This window comes from Ambystoma mexicanum, chromosome 7p (genome assembly GCF_040938575.1).
Source record: "Ambystoma mexicanum isolate Mex_15411 chromosome 7p, UKY_AmexF1_1, whole genome shotgun sequence".
Lineage (NCBI taxonomy): Eukaryota > Metazoa > Chordata > Amphibia > Caudata > Ambystomatidae > Ambystoma > Ambystoma mexicanum.
In genome coordinates this window covers 726,310,095-726,328,302 of record NC_090939.1, presented here as the reverse complement: position 1 = coordinate 726,328,302, position 18,208 = coordinate 726,310,095, and the positions used below count along the sequence as shown (strand labels likewise).

Below are 18,208 nucleotides of genomic sequence, written 5' to 3'. Positions count from 1 at the left end.
GCAGGGGAAAGGTATTGGCAACCTAGGCCACAAACTCGGTCCACGGATTTGCACATGAATCAAAGACAAACTTAGATAATTCAGGTGACCCAACTTTGGTATGGACTTCTAAAATGTATGTTCTGAAGTTTAGACTCCTCTTGGGGGAGACTGCAGATGCACACCCACAATCATGAACAAAGAGGTGAGCAGACTACAGTGGGGCGCATTTGCAACTTGCAAACTGTTAACACACAGTGCTTCGAGATCCAAGGGTAAATGCAGAGCCACCAGCTATCCAGTTCAGAGCTCAGTGTACATCATCTTGAGTCTGCATCAATCCAAAATGGGGGCAACCCCTTTCCAAGATACAGCTCACATAAAGTCATGCACATATGATAGAATATGGATGAGGAAACAGATCATATATGAGAGAATGAACAAAGAACAATGGGGAGAAGGCTGAACCAATGATACAGAATAGCACAAACAGGTAAATAGAATTGTCAATTAGGAACTATATTGAGTAATGCTGCCAATCGATCCATGTAGAAAAGGAGGGAGCAAATGCCTGCCCGAGTGTTGAGCTGGAAGACAGGATAGGGTTTGTGAAGGAGGAACTAAGGTGATAAGTGCAAGAAGAGGAAGCACGTGAGAGAGTAGCGCTGTATCCTGGAGGAAAGGTCCAGTTGAAAGGCCACACCAAGAAGGACACGCGAAGAGCCAGGTCAAGAGCAGGGAAGGATTTGTCCAGTGGAATTGTTACAGGAGAGAAGGTAGGAAATGGTACTGACCAGTTAGAAAAGCCTGTGGTGATGAACTCAGAGATTGGTAGCTAGAAACCCTAAAAGTTCCAAAGACAAGCATTACGATAAACAAATCCAGAAATTGGTGGAAGCTCATGTCCATCAGCCAAATAAAGTCTACTCGCTAAGGAGAATTGATAACTAGGTTGAGGGCAAATGCATTCTTCTTGGAATTATTCATATGTGGGGGAAAACCTATGGCCATTGCTTTGACCTTTGGAATAAAAAAACCTAAAAACACCTTATATATGTATATAATATGTATATAATTTGAATCTTTACCGATCTATTGTTGCAGAGCACTCCCACTTGTACAAGTATGTGCTCATATTGTTAATTATTTGTAACTATGTAAGCCTTGTATCTTTTTATTGCTGCGCCCTGTTACCTCTGGGTTTGGTGCGCATTAAAAATAAACAAACAAACAACAAACAAACCTTGTAGCAAGCACTCATCTTATCCTTAAGTCAAAAATAAAATTAACCAGATAATACTAGCACCAGGACCAACCAAGACCATGACCGCCACCTTTGACCCAGCCACCATAAGGCATCCGACATCTGGAAAGATGTATGCAGGGTCACTGTACTTCTTGTGACTGAATTAAGCAGAACATTGTCCTGGGTAGATACCTGAGAAATTGGGTTTAGTAGAATATGAATGGGATTATGATTGGGACAGACTTTGGACCCCTCAACCCATAGACTTGGTACCCCTTCAAATACTTTGCATTACAAAGATCGCTCTGACCACTCATCTTTATGCAGAGGCTCTGCAGGTCCACAAGCCTTGAAAAAGACCCATGACCAGAATCCTCTAACAATTTTCTTGAGAACCTAAGAACACTATATAGTCAATATCCTTATTGACCCAGGGCCTGTGTGATTTTGATTTTTACCAAAGCCCACTCTAACCTTTCCGAGACAGAAGGGCTTCGTCTACCGAGAACACTGCACCGGCAGAAGGGTCCATTATACTTACCCATGGTCAGCGCTGTGAACTGCATATTCTAGTGCTCTACCAAACTTCGTGAACTTTGCACTATACATTCAACTGTTTTCATTAGACATTTCTCCTTTTGAGTTCTGCGTACCCTTTAGGCCTGCCTCCAACACATACCCCAGAAATCAAATTGGACTTCACCAAGTGGTGCGAACCTTAACCCCTTAGAAGGATTTTCAGTATTCAGTATGCTCCTTTCGGAGAGGATCCAATTGTATGGAAAGCTTAACACCAAGAAGGCCACACTATGATGTGCAATGCTTTGTTTTATCCAATGAAAACCCATTATTAAGAAAGTTATTTTACAATGTATCATCCTTGTTATTACTCCTCATCCTGATGCAAAAACAAACATTTTGAGAAACGTATACCTTAGTGTGGGTGTATTCAGTTTCTCCTGCCTCTTGACACCAAATAATACACCGAAAGGACACTTTCAAAATCATCAAATCATTCACCAGCTCATCAACCTGTAGCACCACATGGCCCCATTACAAATCTGTTACTCAATTACTGCCTTTTTCAACAACAGAATCCTACAGATTCAAATCCGACAGAACAAAAAAAAACCCACAGCTTCACACAACCTGGAAACAGAGCCAGCATCCAACAAAATATCCACACAATTAGTGAGAGCCTTAATCCACACAGGAATCTGCAAGGACAGTCAACACTAGCACACCCGCTGGCCCAGGTGAAGATATGTGCCCTAAACACATCTATAAAGCCACAATTCAGCAATCCAGGCTTAGCCCATCTCTTCCAATCACTATGCAATTAATAAATAGAACAAAGTGCTGTCCCCATGAGCCTTCAAGACGTTGTACATTATACCTCTACTAAAGAAAAGCGCAGATAATCCAGATTGCCACTTAAGCTACCGCTTCATCTCTTGCAATCCCTCCACAGTAAAATTCCTTGAGAAGCTTTTCTACTGAAACTTTGAATCAGGTAGAGGACAACAACATCATGCTTGATTCACAACATCGATTCAGGCCAATGAGGGACAGAGAATGAACTTTCTCACCCATGTGGGACACTTAAAACAATGCAAACACAGACACAACAAAGAAACTCATCCTCTTGGACATCACAGTGACGTTTACCCCATCAGCAATGACATTCTTCCAAAATCACACATATCAGACATCAGCTCAGAAGGACCCATGCTACATTAATCATCACTCATATCCCGCCTTTCTTACCACTAACCCATGTCTCATAAACCCTTAGTCCTAGTCGTTCACCTGTAAAATTTCACCCTTTACCCATCCACTTCTACCAGTTACCCTTCAGCCCAACCATTTACTTCTGATCATTCTACCCTCACTCATAACCATTTGCCTCTAAATCTTCACCCCACCCTTTCACAGCTAGCCCCTCTACCCCAACACCATAACCTTCTCCGTCAACATTTACCACTAATCCCCTATTTGTTTACCCTATGAAAAAGGCACTATCACAATACTCTAGGAGGACGTTTGTACTCTAGAAAACTCACTCAATGAATGTGCAGCTCAATGAAAAACACACAAATAACTGAGAGGTGATGATGGAAACACAGAGTACCATGGTGAACAGTGCAGCACTTCACCAACACACTTTTCATGCCCCACCCCCAAAGGACAAGGTACACATCTAAGAAACATTACAGTTACCTGTTTTTACAGATAAAACTTGCGAGGTTTTAAAATCCTTTGGTATGATTTTGGGGGTGGTGCATACTTTCACAACTAGAAGTAAACAAAATGAAATGGAAAAAAGATGGTTACTTTATGTAGACAAACAGTAAAGCATGTGATTTTACATTCGTAGCCATACAATCTATTCAGATGCACTTAGACCATAGTTGGGGTTCACACGAGTGTGAGGGGACTCCAGGTACCAAAGATGAGGACCTATATCAAGTTCATGATTATACATGTGAGATGGATTTATATTCTAGTGTAGACCTCTGGCCCTTAACTAAAGCAAATCACCCTGAGCTTTCAATGTGGCTACACCGTGGCCAAAAACTAAGTGCATGTCAGCAGACCTCAAGAAGTCAATGTTAAGAAGTCAAAGGGAGGATAAGGCTCCTCATTGAGAGGATGATGTGCTCGACCCTTTCCTGATCAAGGTGTGTGGAGGCTGTATGTGCTCTTACTACACAGTTTGTGTTTTGAGAGATACAATGTCAAACTTTTTTCCCAATCTCACAAAGCCATTCCAACAGTTGATAGCTACAAATCCTGACAGAGGTGTGTGTGAAAAAACAACCGACGATGCAAAAAACAAGCAGCAAACTGATAGAGTAGCCAAGTCAGGAAAATAAAGGCCCAAACACTAAATGCTCGAAGGGAGCAGCTAAAATAGCAAGCCCAAAATGGTTTGTATTTAAAAGGAATAAGGGATGCTAGCGGAGTAGATATGAAAACCAGCAGACAGATAAAGGCTATCCGTAAAGCAAAGTCACAAGCCCAAGAAACTTCAGTCATATCAAGCAGAAACACAATTTTATTTTTAGGTATGTTAGGAAAAAAATAGAAGGTACAAAGACTGTAGACTAAGAAGAAAAAAACATGCTTGCAGTGAGACTATGTATAAACTACCATGTACTGTGTGATTCCTGGAACATATATAAAACTTTTTTTAAAAACATGCTAGCTTGGGACCAAGAAAGCAAAAGCATTGCTGCCTCTTCACCTTAAGTCAACATTTATAATAGAAGGATTCATCTTCATTTTCTCTACATAACTGAAACTTGCATTCTCCCATATAACACAACTATCGCTGCCTCTCTTACTACTTCTCTATCCTCTTTTGCACATGTCCCTCATGCCAATGGACATGTAGGCAGAATTGGCTTACTCTACAGTCCTAAATGTTCATCTATTCCATCACCTGTACCCTAACCAGAATATTCCTCATTTTAATTTATATATAAAATCTTCACTTCTCCTCATGCCATTTCTCTTCTCATTATCTACTGCCCACCTGGACCGCTTGGCTGCGGAGACATTGACCACCTTCTTGGTCACATTCTACCTAGTCCTACATCCCTTGTATTGCTCTGAGACTTTAATCTTCATCTTTCCTCTACTCATCTATCATCCCCCTTCCTATCAATACTTGACTCTCACCGTATTTCCCCACTTTCCACTCCTACTCATACCTCTGGTTCTACCCTCGACTTGATCTTCACCTCATCATTTACTGCCTCATCCATATCTACTCTCCCCGTCTACCGTTCAGATCACACACTAATCTCAGCTCCCTTGCTCCCACCTACTCCCTCTAGCACCTCCTCCCTCTCCTCCACTAAGACTTTCTACAGGCATGATCTACGCAATTTTAACTCCTTGCTCTTCCATGATACCGGCATACACTCTACCATCTTTCACACACTTCTCCTCCCTCTCTACAGATGAAGCTGCGTTCACTCTCTTTTCATGTCTCACATCTAGCCTTGATCTACTTCATCCTCTTTCTTCCTTTCGGCCCACTTGCAAACCTGCCCAACCCTGGCTCTTTCCTCATCTCTCTTCTATGCGCTGCCTCCTTCGCTGCCTTGAAAGGCGCTGCCGCAAACACTGTTCTCCTACTAACCACGCAACCTATTTCTCTTATCACGTCCTACACGACAACTGTATTAAGGCTGCCAAACGTACCTATTTCTCTAACTTTCTTCATCCACTCATCCTCGACGTCTCTTCCAAACCCTAACCCGACTTCTCTCTCCTCCTACACCTGAACCGTCCATCAACTCATCCCTATCAGCACTCCCTATGCCAGGATATACTATCTTCACCGTCCTATAACTCCTCCTCTTTATCCTTCCCTACCCCCTCCAGCACTGTCTCTACCTTTCCTCCCATAACAGACTCTGAGATGGACCTCATTCTGGCCAAAGCTCACCCTACAGCAGCCCCCACTGACCCCATCCCCTCTTCACTTATCCCCTTATCCCGAAAGTCTTCCCACCAATAGTAACCTTTCTCACCTCCTTCTTTAACATTTGTCTTGTTACCACCTCTTCCTTTCCTTCTGCCTTTACACATGCAATTATCATACCTATCCTAAAGAAACCTACAGATAACCCCCTTCTTGCTTCTAATTTCCGTCCTATATCCCTCTTATCTTTTCTATCCAAACTCCTTGAGCGCCTTGTTTATTCACGGTTCTCATCATTCGTGTCTAGCCTATCTCTCCTTCCTCCGACTCAGTCTGGTTTCCGCCCCCACTATTCAACTGAAACAGCCCTTACCTACGTACTTACTTCTCTTCTCACTGCTCGCTACTCCAAACACTCATCTATTCTTATTTTACTTGATCTGCCTGCTGCCTTTGAGACTGTAGATGATTCTTTGCTTCTGGACTCTCTCTCCTCCCTTGGTCTGCGCGGATCTGTTCTATCATGGTTTTCATCTTAGCTATCCAACCATACCTTTGCTGTCTCTTGGGGCGGCAACACTTCTCCTCACGTTCCTCTGGTCCATGGCGTTCCTCAAGGTTCAGTCCTTAGTCCTTTTCTATTTTCTTTATATACTTCCTTTCTTGCCCCCATTATCTCATACTTTGGAGTGTCACACCACATCTACGCCGAGGACACCCAGCTCTTTCTATCCTTCTCGTCCTTCTCCTCGGACATTCATCAGACTCTGTCATCCGTACTCACTGCCATCAAGTCCTGGATGACCTCTGACTTCCTCACTCTCAATGCCGAAAAAACGGAGGTCCTATTCTTTCCCGCAAACACTCACCTCAAAATCTCCTCCCGCATCCATCTTTTTCCCTCCCTCCTGTCTCTCAATCTCTACCTCCGCCCGCAATCTTGGAATTTACTTTAACTCTAATCTCTCCTTTAACCACCACATCTCCCTTACATCCCGCACCTGTCGATTTCATCTCTACAACATTCGCAAAGTCTGCCCTTTTCTCACTTTCCATGCTACAAAACTCCTCATCTCCTCACTAGTTTTCTCCCGACTATTCCATTGTTCTGTTCTTTGGTCTTCCCCACTCACGCCTTGCTCCTCTTAAATCTATCATTCTTCAATTCGCTCACTCTCTCTTCTCTCCTACCATGACCCAATTTCTCCTTCCCTGGCCTCTCTTGGCTGGTTGCCCTTCTATTCTCAACTTAAATACAACTTTCTCTGTCTTGTGTTCAAATGTCTCTATGGTCTTGCTCCTGACTACCTTCCACCTCTCCTTTCTTTTTACTCTCCTTCTCGCTCCCTCCGCTCTGCTAATCTTTTTAAACTCAATGTCCCACTACCCCTTGTGCCCAATCCCGTTTTTCACTCGTTCCAGCTCCTAGCCCCTTTTCACTGGAACATGCTTCCCCTGTCTCTTCGCTCCATTTCTTCCTATCCTCTGTTCCGTTCCTCTCTAAAAACCCACCTGCTAGAGTCCTCTAATTGATTTAATCTGCTTTGAACACTGATTAATTTACTCTTATGCACACTAATTGATTGCTACTGCTTATGAACACTGATTGACTGATTACTCCCAGGAATGATAACTGATTGTTACTATTTATGAACACAGTTTGAATGTTACTGTTTATGAACGCTGATTTGCATTCTGATTCATTATATTGTTGACTGTCCTATGTAAAGTGCTTTGGACAAAGGCACTTTTTTTATTTTTTTTAAATTTTTTATACGGTTTTATATAAACCTTTAAAAAAAATGTTTACATACATCATCAATCCCCACAACACTACATTCAGGATCACCACCTCCCTTTCCTTCATTTCATCGGCCTTCGGGATGCCCAATGGCCCGCTGTTCATTTCCAAAGCGTCAGAAACCATGTTTAACTGATATTCAATTGTTGCTAGAAATTGTGTCAGAGGAATTAACAATTTTAGGTCAGTACCATTAAGCATATGACCCCACCATTCTTCCGCACACAACGAAGGGTGGATAGCACCCCAAGGTCCCAAAAACAAAGTTCTTTCGTTCCGAAAATTGTTACAAAATAACACTAAATGTTTCAGCGACTCTGGTTCCTTTCTACAGAATCTGCACCTGAGGTTTATGTTTTTGTTACATTTCCATGTTTGTAAACGCTCTTCGGTTTTGAACAACTTTAGACGGAATAGCATAAAACGTCTTCGTGCACTGGGTTCTGGAAACAAATTGATGTAACATTGGGGCGTGTTGAAAGGACGTACTTCCAGTGGGGCACTCAACATCAGTTTTGCCATAGATCTTTCAGAACAGGTTCTCTCCCAGTCCCAACGCCAGATTTTCGTTTTTAGCAGCGATTGAATTTTCATGGAGTAAATTGCTCTTAATGTCAAATTCTTCCAGTAAGCTTTCACATCTGTGTATCCACAAGGCCACCATATTCTGACCTTGCGCCGTTGCACTTTGAAGGAGTTCAAATTGCAAGATGTTTTCTTGCACTCGAGTCTTTCGGTATAGAGATAACAAGTTCCACGTAATCCTTGCTTGTAATGAAATAAGAGATAACTCATATCTAATGCACAAGGTCGTCGTCCCTCTAGGGAGACCCAGCACCTTTGTCCAAAATTGGTTCTCCAGGGAAGACCACACCTCATGAGAGCATCCCAGAGCATTTTCCGCTCCCGTAGATCAATACCGGCACAGCTTTTTGCTGATAAAACAAACGCACTGGCTCCAATGAGAATTTCCCAAATTTCTTGTTCATCAGCAGTGCTTGGTTTGCTAACTGAGTGCATTTCCTTTTCGTATCTGCCACCCACGGGGCGTCGTTAATGCAGGAACTTAACACCATTCATAAATATTTGACATTTTCTAATATCGTCATTGGAGCCCCACTCAGATACCATTTGAGATTGTTTGCTTTCTTTGAAGTTGCCCCTTTTAAGTTTTTGAATATTAAGACTTTGCTTTTCTTTGCATTTATCAACAAACGATTCTCTCTTACGTAGACTTGGATAGCGTCTAATTTTAGTTGCAAGCCGACCGGTGTTAAGTCCATGATCACCAGATCATCAGCATATAGGAGCCAGTTTACATGTGTTTTGTTTATTTTCGGTGGATATGAGGTCACTGCGTCTAATGAGTAGCCCAGGTCCGATATGTAGAGGCTAAATATTGCTGCGGCAAGCGGGCACCCTTGCTTTACCCCGTTGTATGTCTTAATTGTTGTTGACAAGGACTCTAGTTGATCGAGTCGAATCTTGATAGAGGTATCCGTGTGGAGCTGTTGGATTGCCGCTACTAAATCTTCAGGACACCCCCACCGGCGCAGTTTCGACCATAATAGATCCCGGTCGACGGTGTCAAATGCACTGGAGAAGTCGATAACGGCCAGGTAGATGATGGTATTTGATTTCAAGGCCTCCATTTTTATCAGGTTGAGTAATAATAGATTTAAATAACAACCCACCTGTTTGACAAACCCAGCCTGGCGGGCATCAACATGCGCCGTTTCAACAGCCCATACAACCAATTTTTGTTGCAAGACATTAGCATATATCTTAACCAGGACGTCCAGAAGAGCCACTGGTCGGTAATTTCTGGGGTTCGCTCTGTCTCCTTTTTTGAATATTGGTACTATGACCGCCGATTTCCATGAATCAGGGGATCGTCCAGAGTTGTTTATTCTTTTAAATAGGGTTACGCACAGCTCGGCCCAGATCTCGGGGTGTTGTTTGATGGTGTAATTAGTTAACCTGTCTGGACCAGGCGCTCTCGAGTTGTTTGTCTTCAAGATTATAGATATAATGTCTTCTTTACAGTAGTTGATTTTTCGAGGGGGAAACATCAAATCGTATCCGTTTTCGGTAGTCTTGTGGCCCTTGTATAGTTCCTCGAAGTGGGAAATCCAGTCTTTCTCCATCACCAAACACGTTTGCAAGGCCTTTTGTGGAGCCTGCATGGTGTTAATGATCCTCCAAAAATATCCTGAATTTTTGTTCTTCAGTGCCATTAGCATGGATTCCGCATCATTTTGGATGGTCAGATGTTCATGGGCTTTTAACCAGTTTTTGTACTTCTGTTTGGCCGATCTAGTGGCCTTTTATTGAGAAGACTGGTCCATTATATTAGCCTGGCGGATCGCTTGTCTCATCTGTCTTTTATGGATCTGTATCTCTGGGTCAAACCAATGTTTACGCACCATATTTGGATGTTTGAGCCCTACATTCTTGCTCTTAAATTTGAGCAATAACTGTGCTTACTCTGTTTCAGTGCTGTGGTGACAATAAGCTGTTGCCAGCTTAGCCATCTCATGCGTCTCCAGACGTAGTCTGACCCTGTTCGAGGTGACTAGGATCTTATGTTGCCACATTGATGGGTCCTCTTTTGGTTTCATAATGAAACTTGTTAGCAGCATGTTGTGATCACTGCTAGTTTGGTTCCTAACCTTAAAGGACTTTATTCGAGCATGCAGATTTCTAGACACGAATATATAGTCAATTATAGAGGTAGTCTCGGTTCGATTGCCATGTTGCTGCCGGAACCAGGTCTCCAATTGTGTTCCCATTTAGCATTTGCATTTCTCTGGCTTTCATTTCTTCCAACCAGTTGTGACCCAACACATTTTTACTGTTGTTAGTAGCATTGAAAAGGTCAATGTTCAAATCCCCACAAATCAAAATGTTTGCATGCTCCTTAAGCACCAACAAGGAGTCAAGAATTTCCGCAATTTGGTCTACAAATTTTTTTTTCCCTGCCCTCAGATGGTTCCAGTACACATTTAGAAGTGTTATTTCATCCGAATCTTTGGGGCACTCCTTGTCTTTTGTGACCATGATTTCCTGTATGAAGGGAGAGTGATTGATCGACTTGTTGATCCTGAAGCCTGAGGCCTTTTTAACTAATGTTAATAGACCCGCCATCAGGTGTCCTTTCTCCAACTTCATAGCAGGATTGAGTGCCACTTCATAGTCACTTGCAAGCAGACTCATCTAACAATGTTTCCTGCAAATAGATATTCCTTCTAACCAATTTGTGTTGAAAAGGTGCGTGAATCCTTGGGTGTTCCACGAGGCCATTAAACACTCTCTTGAGAATGGTGCTTCCTGACATTATTGTTGGGCTTTTGTGTTGAGCGTTGTTGCTACCCAACCTCACTCACATTTGGTGTTCTTGGGACCCAGTCTATTGATGTCTTTGACTGGTATTGGTCTTGAGTTGAGGCCTCCACATATTGTGATTCTTAAGTCTGTTTTTGGCACCTCTGAGAGGCTCGCATTTTTATTGTGTATTGACTTGAGATCTTCTTTCACATCCAGTTTTATCTTTTCACCCAGCATTCTAGTATCAAGGCTGCTGGCTTTTTCTCTAACCTCATTGTTCTCTGAACAGAGCTCTGCTGCATTATTGTGGCGGCGTAGTATAGTACTTTGTTGTAAGCATATTGAGATGTCACCATTGCATCGTTCAGTTCTGTCTGGACGATTCGCAGACTGTGCTGCCAAATCGTAGACTTCGAACCCCAATGAGAATAGAGCAACATTCACTTCCATGATTGATTTAGCTATTAACAACGAGGTCACGTGGAGAATTACCTTATCGTTCCGGTTTTCATTTGGAAATTCAACGATCTTAACGTCACTTGATTTGATGGCACGTGGACTTGGAATTAAGTCAAATAAATGGATGATGTTAGCACGATTTAAAATCAGCTTATCCACAGGGTCAAGCCTCTGAATCAGTAACTAAAGACTGGCGTTGCTGCTTTAACTTTTACCGCTTGCTCTTTATGCCTTTCACGAGCAATCTCACGTGAGTTGGATTTTCCATGAGGTAGCTTTTCATTCCCGTGGGTGTTCGAGAGCTCACGAGCTGGCTCTGTGGTTCCTGGGACATAGCAGTCGTCCGATTCTACTTTTCCCGGCGTCTCAGAGCAGGACTCATCCATTGCAGTTGAAATTCTGCATTCTTGCTTAGAACATAATTTCAGCCTTCTTTCATACATGGTCAGAAATGGTGGACTTGTCGGGACAGTTAGATCTATTGTCAAGTTCTCTGGTTCAGTGACAATCTGACAGATTCTAGTGTTCTTGTCTCTAGCATTTAATAGAGAGGCTTCTCGTTCTGCCTTCCTTGGGCTCTAGTCCAACCCTGCAGGAATCTCCATCGCCTTGGGATCCTGGGCTGCCGTTATCGAAGTCGTTCGAGCCGATCCATGCGATGCTTGGGTGCCCGTGTTGTTACTTTGTGGCCTCTGCACATCTACAGTGGAGGAGACCAAAAGAACAGAACGCTGAGGCGCTGAAGTGTCCATAAATTCATTTTGCGTCCTCTGCAGGCCTGATGGAGCCGCCTCAAGTACATCCACCTCGTCATAAGTGGGCATGTTTAAAAGCTCTTCCAGGATGCTCTTTAGCAGCACTTCGTTCTCGTCTAGTGATTGTTGAGAGATACCTTTTTCTGGCTGTTCCGCTTTTTTTGCATTTAGATCAGCTTTCTTACAATTTTCCGTCACAATTTGCACAAATTTTATGGTCCTCAAGAATTTTCTGGCTCCTGTATTTTTGCTGCTTTTCTTTGCCGGCATATTTTTAGGTTTTTTTTATAGACTTTGCAGCTTTGTTTTTTGGTTCCACCAATTTTAGACTGCTTGGAATACCACCAAAAATGGGGAATACAGTACGTTTTTCTTCCCCTTGGGTGCTAGTTGGTCCATTTTTCTCCGTGTTTGGTTGAGCTTTCATGGTCGATGTAGTAGGAATTTGCTCCTCAATGTCTAGCCGTTTGTTACAAGCTCTAGCTTGTTCAAAGGCTGTATTGAAGGAAATGTCAGCAATTAGATCACACTCGTGGTCAGAGCTATCGTCTTTGGCCTGTGAGTTAGGTAAAGTGTCAGTCCTGCCCGGACGAGGATGAGTTTCCCTATCTGCACTCTTAACGCCCATGTGATCAGTTGGATCGTCTTGAGGTACTCGTTGCGCCGCTACAGGAACTTTGACCACCTTTGCTGTTCCACTAAGATCACCGTCTAATGGAACTGTAACCACTTGCGGCGTAGATTCTAAGGATACGGCCATAGCTTGTTTTGTAGATTGTCCTGGAGCATCAGTGTATTTAAATATGGCCAATGCTTCGAGGGGCAACTTCTGCTAATAATTTGTCAGTTGCATCATTACTCTTTTGCTTGCATGATGCTTTAAGTGCGGTATCTAGAGTTTTCAAGACCTCATTCATCTTTCCTAAGGACTGGCAACATATTTGCTCCACGTGAGCCACTTTAAAGTTCAGTAACGCGGTCAATGTTGTAAGATCTTTCAGAGAGTCATTCAGATTTTTGTAGAGTTTCATAAAAGGGGCCTTAGAAATCGCTATTGATGAGATTATAGCAGATTGTAACTCAGTGGTTAACCCCAGGGTCCTGGACTCCAACACATTGGCCTCGGAGGAGCGCTTCATTGATTTGTGAGTCCTGCAGACTCTTCTCCTCCTTATTTTGGGAAAGGGGCGCTCAATAAATGAAGAAGCAGACAAATCACATGACCCCGATATACTAGAGCTAGGGTGCTGTACAGATCGTGAGCTCTGGTGCGTTGAATTCAGTTGCACCTGTTTAGGGTTAATTGCTCTTTTTTGTGAGTTTATCTGATTGAAGGACAAATCATTCGAAGAGGTTGTGCTTCTGATCTCTTTTGGCTCACTAGCCGGTGACTTCCTGCGTTTATATGAGACGTTAGTCCATATGTCCTTGCTGGAATCAATGAGCTGCTCATTATGCCGTTTATGAGCTGATTTTTGATTTTGCCCGCAATGTGAGGACAAGTCCTTCCCTAAAATGCTTTGAGCCTTATTCATTGAAATAAGGTTAGATAAAACTGCATAAGAAAGTATGTCAAAGAAAGTTGCATGAAGACATGACTGCAGATAAGATTTTGAGGTAAGAGCATTTTACTCTATATTTTGGGGAGTTTGGTAGCAATGTTATTTTTTAGGGGAAACAAAGGTAGTTCTTATTTCAAACTGGCGTATCTTAAGCTAGTGAAAATAAAATGGGATTTTAAAATTAGGCATTCTTCTAGGCCAAGAATTCTTTGTGGCTAGAAATGTCCACAAATGAAAAAGAGAATTTGAGAGATCACCTTCATATCATGTGGCACTACATAAGTGGTCCTCTTTGAGGAAGATTAATGACATTAGTTTGAGAACTAGTCTGAACAATCACCTGAGCAGTGTAGGTGGCATAAAGAGTAATTTGCAACACTAAAATGTGGTGGCTGGAGGGTTATGAACAAATCTATACTACCTGCAGAGCTCTTGGTAACCCTCCAGACCATGATTTTTCAGCCCAATGTGCTATTACAGAAGGCAAAAGACCATATGCAAATCAGGCCTGGTCCCACGCCAAAAGGGTAGTCCCACCTAAATGGCTACGTTACATCCCTCCAACAGATCACAACCAATCCAGTCATGTTTCAGGCTCATTTGGCATCAACTTTGAGGTGCAACCTGATCTCAGGGCATGGCAAGCTCAGGACCCATGTCTGGGCCTAGCCATCTCACACTCAGGGATGGGGGGTGGAATTTTGCAACACTGAAAAGTGACGGCTAGAAGCCTATGAATGTAGGTAAACCACTGGTATAGCTCTAGGTAGCCCTCCGGACAATCATTCTTTCGGTAACACCCAATTTGTTTGAATCAAATTGTCCATATGGACGATTTGATCAAATTGTAATGTGTACCTTTTATACAAAGCCTAATTTACCAAACATAAGGAGTGGGGGCTGTGTGGGTGTCCTCCGCGCCCAGATGTTCGGTATAATGGGATTTGGGGGTTGCAGCGGTGTCCCCTGCTTCCTTGACATGGGAAGTGGGGGACTCAAAAAAAAAAATAAAAGAAAAAAAAGGGACCATGCAGTGCTAGCTCGGCCCGCGTTAGAGGGACAGAACTGACGCTGCAGGGCTGTAGAAGAAGCACCGGCAGCTAGCGGGGAGATAAGTAGGGGAGATAAGTGTGAGGCTGCTACCAGCACAGGGATTGGGGTTGTGTCAGGGAACAATTCCTCTGCAAACTGTTTCACTTCGGTCTAACAACCCTGATCCCAGCTTTCTGCCTGCCATCCTATTACTGAATGGGAACGACCATATGCAAATAAGGCTTGGTCCAAGCTAAGAAGAGGAAGTCTATCCCAAACTGTCAACAATAAGGGCCAGGTCCCCTTATTCCTGAACTCTTATTCCTTGTTTTTCTTGGATGGAAGTATGGCTGTATTTAAATGCATAAAATAGGCAGATGCTCTGCAGATCTGATCCATTGTGTGAATAGTGCAACATAATTGTTGTTACCTAATGAACATTTGTGTCTTCTGGACTTAATCAGGAATCAGCTATCTTGAGTGCATCTCAACTTCCTCATCCATCATAATGATATGATATGATATTTTATTTGTATCACGCTTGTACACAAGTGTTTCAGAGCGCGACTAGGCAAGGGAGGGGAACAGGGGAGAACACAGCACAACATAAAAACGATCTTACTAGGCCCAGTGACATTTAAATGTGCAAGTGTATGGGAAAGGGAAAAGGGAAAAAGTGCATGGAAGGGGGAGACTGGAAAGTGCGGAGCCGAGGAGCGCAAATAAGTAAAATAAATAAAAATAAATAGAAAATGGAGGCAAACTGTGGTAGTGCAGCCAGCAAGTGGCAAGTGCTGTGTTTAAGGCAGCAGACTGGGTAAGTCTGAATAAGTGCAGAAAAAGAAGAAAAAAAGGGGGCAGGGGTGCTGTATGGTACAGATACAGTCCCCAGTGCAAGGGGTGGCCAGGAGGCAGTGTAGGAAGGTGGTAGGGTGAGCAGGTACCTGGGCCCAGGGGACAGAGGGAGTCCAGGTGCACAGTGCCAACAGAGAGCAGATCAGCAGAGGAGAAGGGGAGCAAAGGCAGGAGCAAAGAGGAAGGTTTTGAGGTGCTTCCGGAACCGGAGAGGGATCTCCTCAAGTTTTTCGGTGTATACGACTGGAATAATCAGTGTTGGCAGTTATGGCAAACAAGGGAGGTTCTTGAAACAATGTTTGTAGTTGTTTCAAGAACCTCCCTTGTTTGCGTACAGGAACAGCAGATCATTACGCAAGAGTCTTATAAAAGCTGAAATAGGACCACCTCAACCCAGTGGCCAATACAAGGGCACAATTCTGTGCCATAACTGCCAACACTGCTGGAACTTCATTAGCGGCAACAGCATAGCACATCCCCATTCAAGCAAAACAATTATGCTAAAGCATTTGTGTACATGTGACGCACAAAATGTAATTTATGCATTGAAATGTCCCTGTGGACTTTATTACGTGGGGATGACTTCCAGGAAAGTGAAAGTAAGAGGGACAGAACACAAGTCCAGTTTTCGCACTAAGAGCCGGAAATCCCCAGTAGCCATGCACTTCGGGGAAGCGCGACACACCATTGCACAACTCAAATGTGTCATTCTTGAACAGGTCTCTGTAAGCAGCAGAGGGGGGGATATGCAACGTACGTTGCTACAACGAGAAATCCTTTGGATTGAACTTTTGGATTTATTAAGCCCTAGGGGCACAAATACAGAATTTGATTTGATGTGTTTTGTATAACCACCAATCGGCAGGATTGTTGGACTTGAAACTGAGTATGTTTTGGATGTACCCTGCGAGGCGTCATTAGTGATTTGTTGAGTGTACAGGAATGGCTCTACCATGCGCCCAACGTTTTGAATCTTGCTCACTGAGCCACACAAGCTTGTTTGAGTTATGCAAGTGATTGTAAGAACATCGATCCAACTCACAATGGGATTATATGTATACGGAATGAATTTGATGACAATGTTTGTGAATATCGTTTTGTATTGGATGACATATATGGAATATAGGAATAGGGTGGGTGTCCTCGGGCACTCATTGCTCCATTTTAAGAATCAAATTTAGGTACCGGTATCCTGCATTTCGAGTCGCACCGTTCTCTACGGAGTGGCCCTGGTGTAAGCACGATTCTGAGAGGTACCGGTTTCTTGATTATTCCAGTCGTATACACCGCTTAAAGCGTACTCTTGTTAATGTTTATATTTCAGACTTCTGTTGCTAGGGTTACGACGCTTGTGCGTGCGCGGGGTAGCCATGACGACTCCTTTTACACAGCACAATCGAGCCGCATGCTTTGCAGCGGTCGGTTCGTGCTGATGTTCTCCAGCATTGGGTAAGTCAGACAAGCTGTGAGTCAGCGTGTCCAAGCATTTAGTAACGTGTACCCTTTTTTTTGCCAATTGAGGGATCGTCCCTTCCGTGATATATTGGAGAGTTTGTTATTAGCCCGGATACATATTATGACTGGTGAATAGACCCCGACTTTGGAATGTAAGGGGTGTAACTGAAAATTACCATACAGTGTTGACTGTCCGTAATGTTATGAACGGGAAGATTGGGCCTCCCAGTTATCCTGACGGAATAAAAAAAGGGGACGGGGTCCCCTGGCAACAGATAGGTAGTTCTATGATAGCCATTGTTACATATGTTATCTTGATATTCACAAAACTTTGCGTGACCGCATTCTGTCGATGCCCAGTCCTTACTTGTTAAACACCCAAGTCTGTAACTACACTTCCTTGTATTTGTGAATCCTTGTGTACTTTATACCCAACCAAGTCTGTTGTGGTGTTATGTTTATACATGTGCAACAAGTATATTTTGACGAAGTTTACTGTTGAAGAAAGAATTCTGTGAATTATTTTTGATTTTGAATAAACATCAATGTGAGTGCACCTTACCTTGAACATTAATAGAATCCTTGTAATGACACATGGTATATATGCACTTTATGGGCACTATCCTCTTCATGGATAGGAAAACTGAATTAAACAATCAATTTCATGTTCTCCTCGCGTCAGTGAGGACTAAAGATTGTAAGCAGTAAAAAACAATTGGGACCTCTGTTCCCTATCGAGTGCATCTGGACTCACTATGTAGCGATACATGGTTTTGGTTTCGAGTGCCATTTAGGTAGACATTAAGGATGACTCTGGAGGACTCGAAAGAAGCCATAAGGACATCCCAGCGAGTGCCACCATTAATGGGAGAAGAGGAGACAGGACAAAGCACAGAGATCATATGGGGGGTCCGTAGATCCGGCGAAGGAACAACAAAGAGGATGTCGGTGAGGGTCTGTCTGGAAGAGGCGCTGGTATAGGTATCAGCGATAGGGAGTCCAGGGTTGGAGGCCAAGATATCCTTTTTAAATGCCTTTTTTCCAGACTTAGTGAGAGGGGAAGGGTAGCTGATATAGAAGCAGTTGGAATAGATGGGAGAAACAGAAAGCACCATGAGTGGAAAAGTGAAGAGGCAGAGGGAGGAGTAAGCAAGTAAAGCAGTATTGAACAGTCACTGGGCTAGCAGGTTATATTCAATGGCCAAACGTTAGATGCTGAAATACACCCAGTCTGACTTTCAAGTAAATGCAAAAATACACTCAAGTATGACTTTCAAGTAAATGCAAAAATACACCCAAGTC

The 18,208-nt window shown here is 43.1% G+C and overlaps 1 protein-coding gene across 7 annotated transcripts in view; it reads right to left on the bottom strand.

Annotated features, from left to right (window-relative positions):
• Window positions 1–18,208, bottom strand: part of REPS2 (RALBP1 associated Eps domain containing 2) — a 1,712,589-nt gene that overhangs the window by 566,803 nt on the left and 1,127,578 nt on the right. For 5 of the 7 annotated variants that reach the window (XM_069636810.1, XM_069636815.1, XM_069636811.1 and 2 more), the window contains exon 12: window positions 3,446–3,520. The exons of the other annotated variants lie outside the window; for them this stretch is intronic. In XM_069636810.1, coding sequence (XP_069492911.1) covers window positions 3,446–3,520 — 75 coding nt within the window. The remainder of the gene's footprint in view (window positions 1–3,445; window positions 3,521–18,208) is intronic. 7 annotated transcript variants of the gene reach the window in all.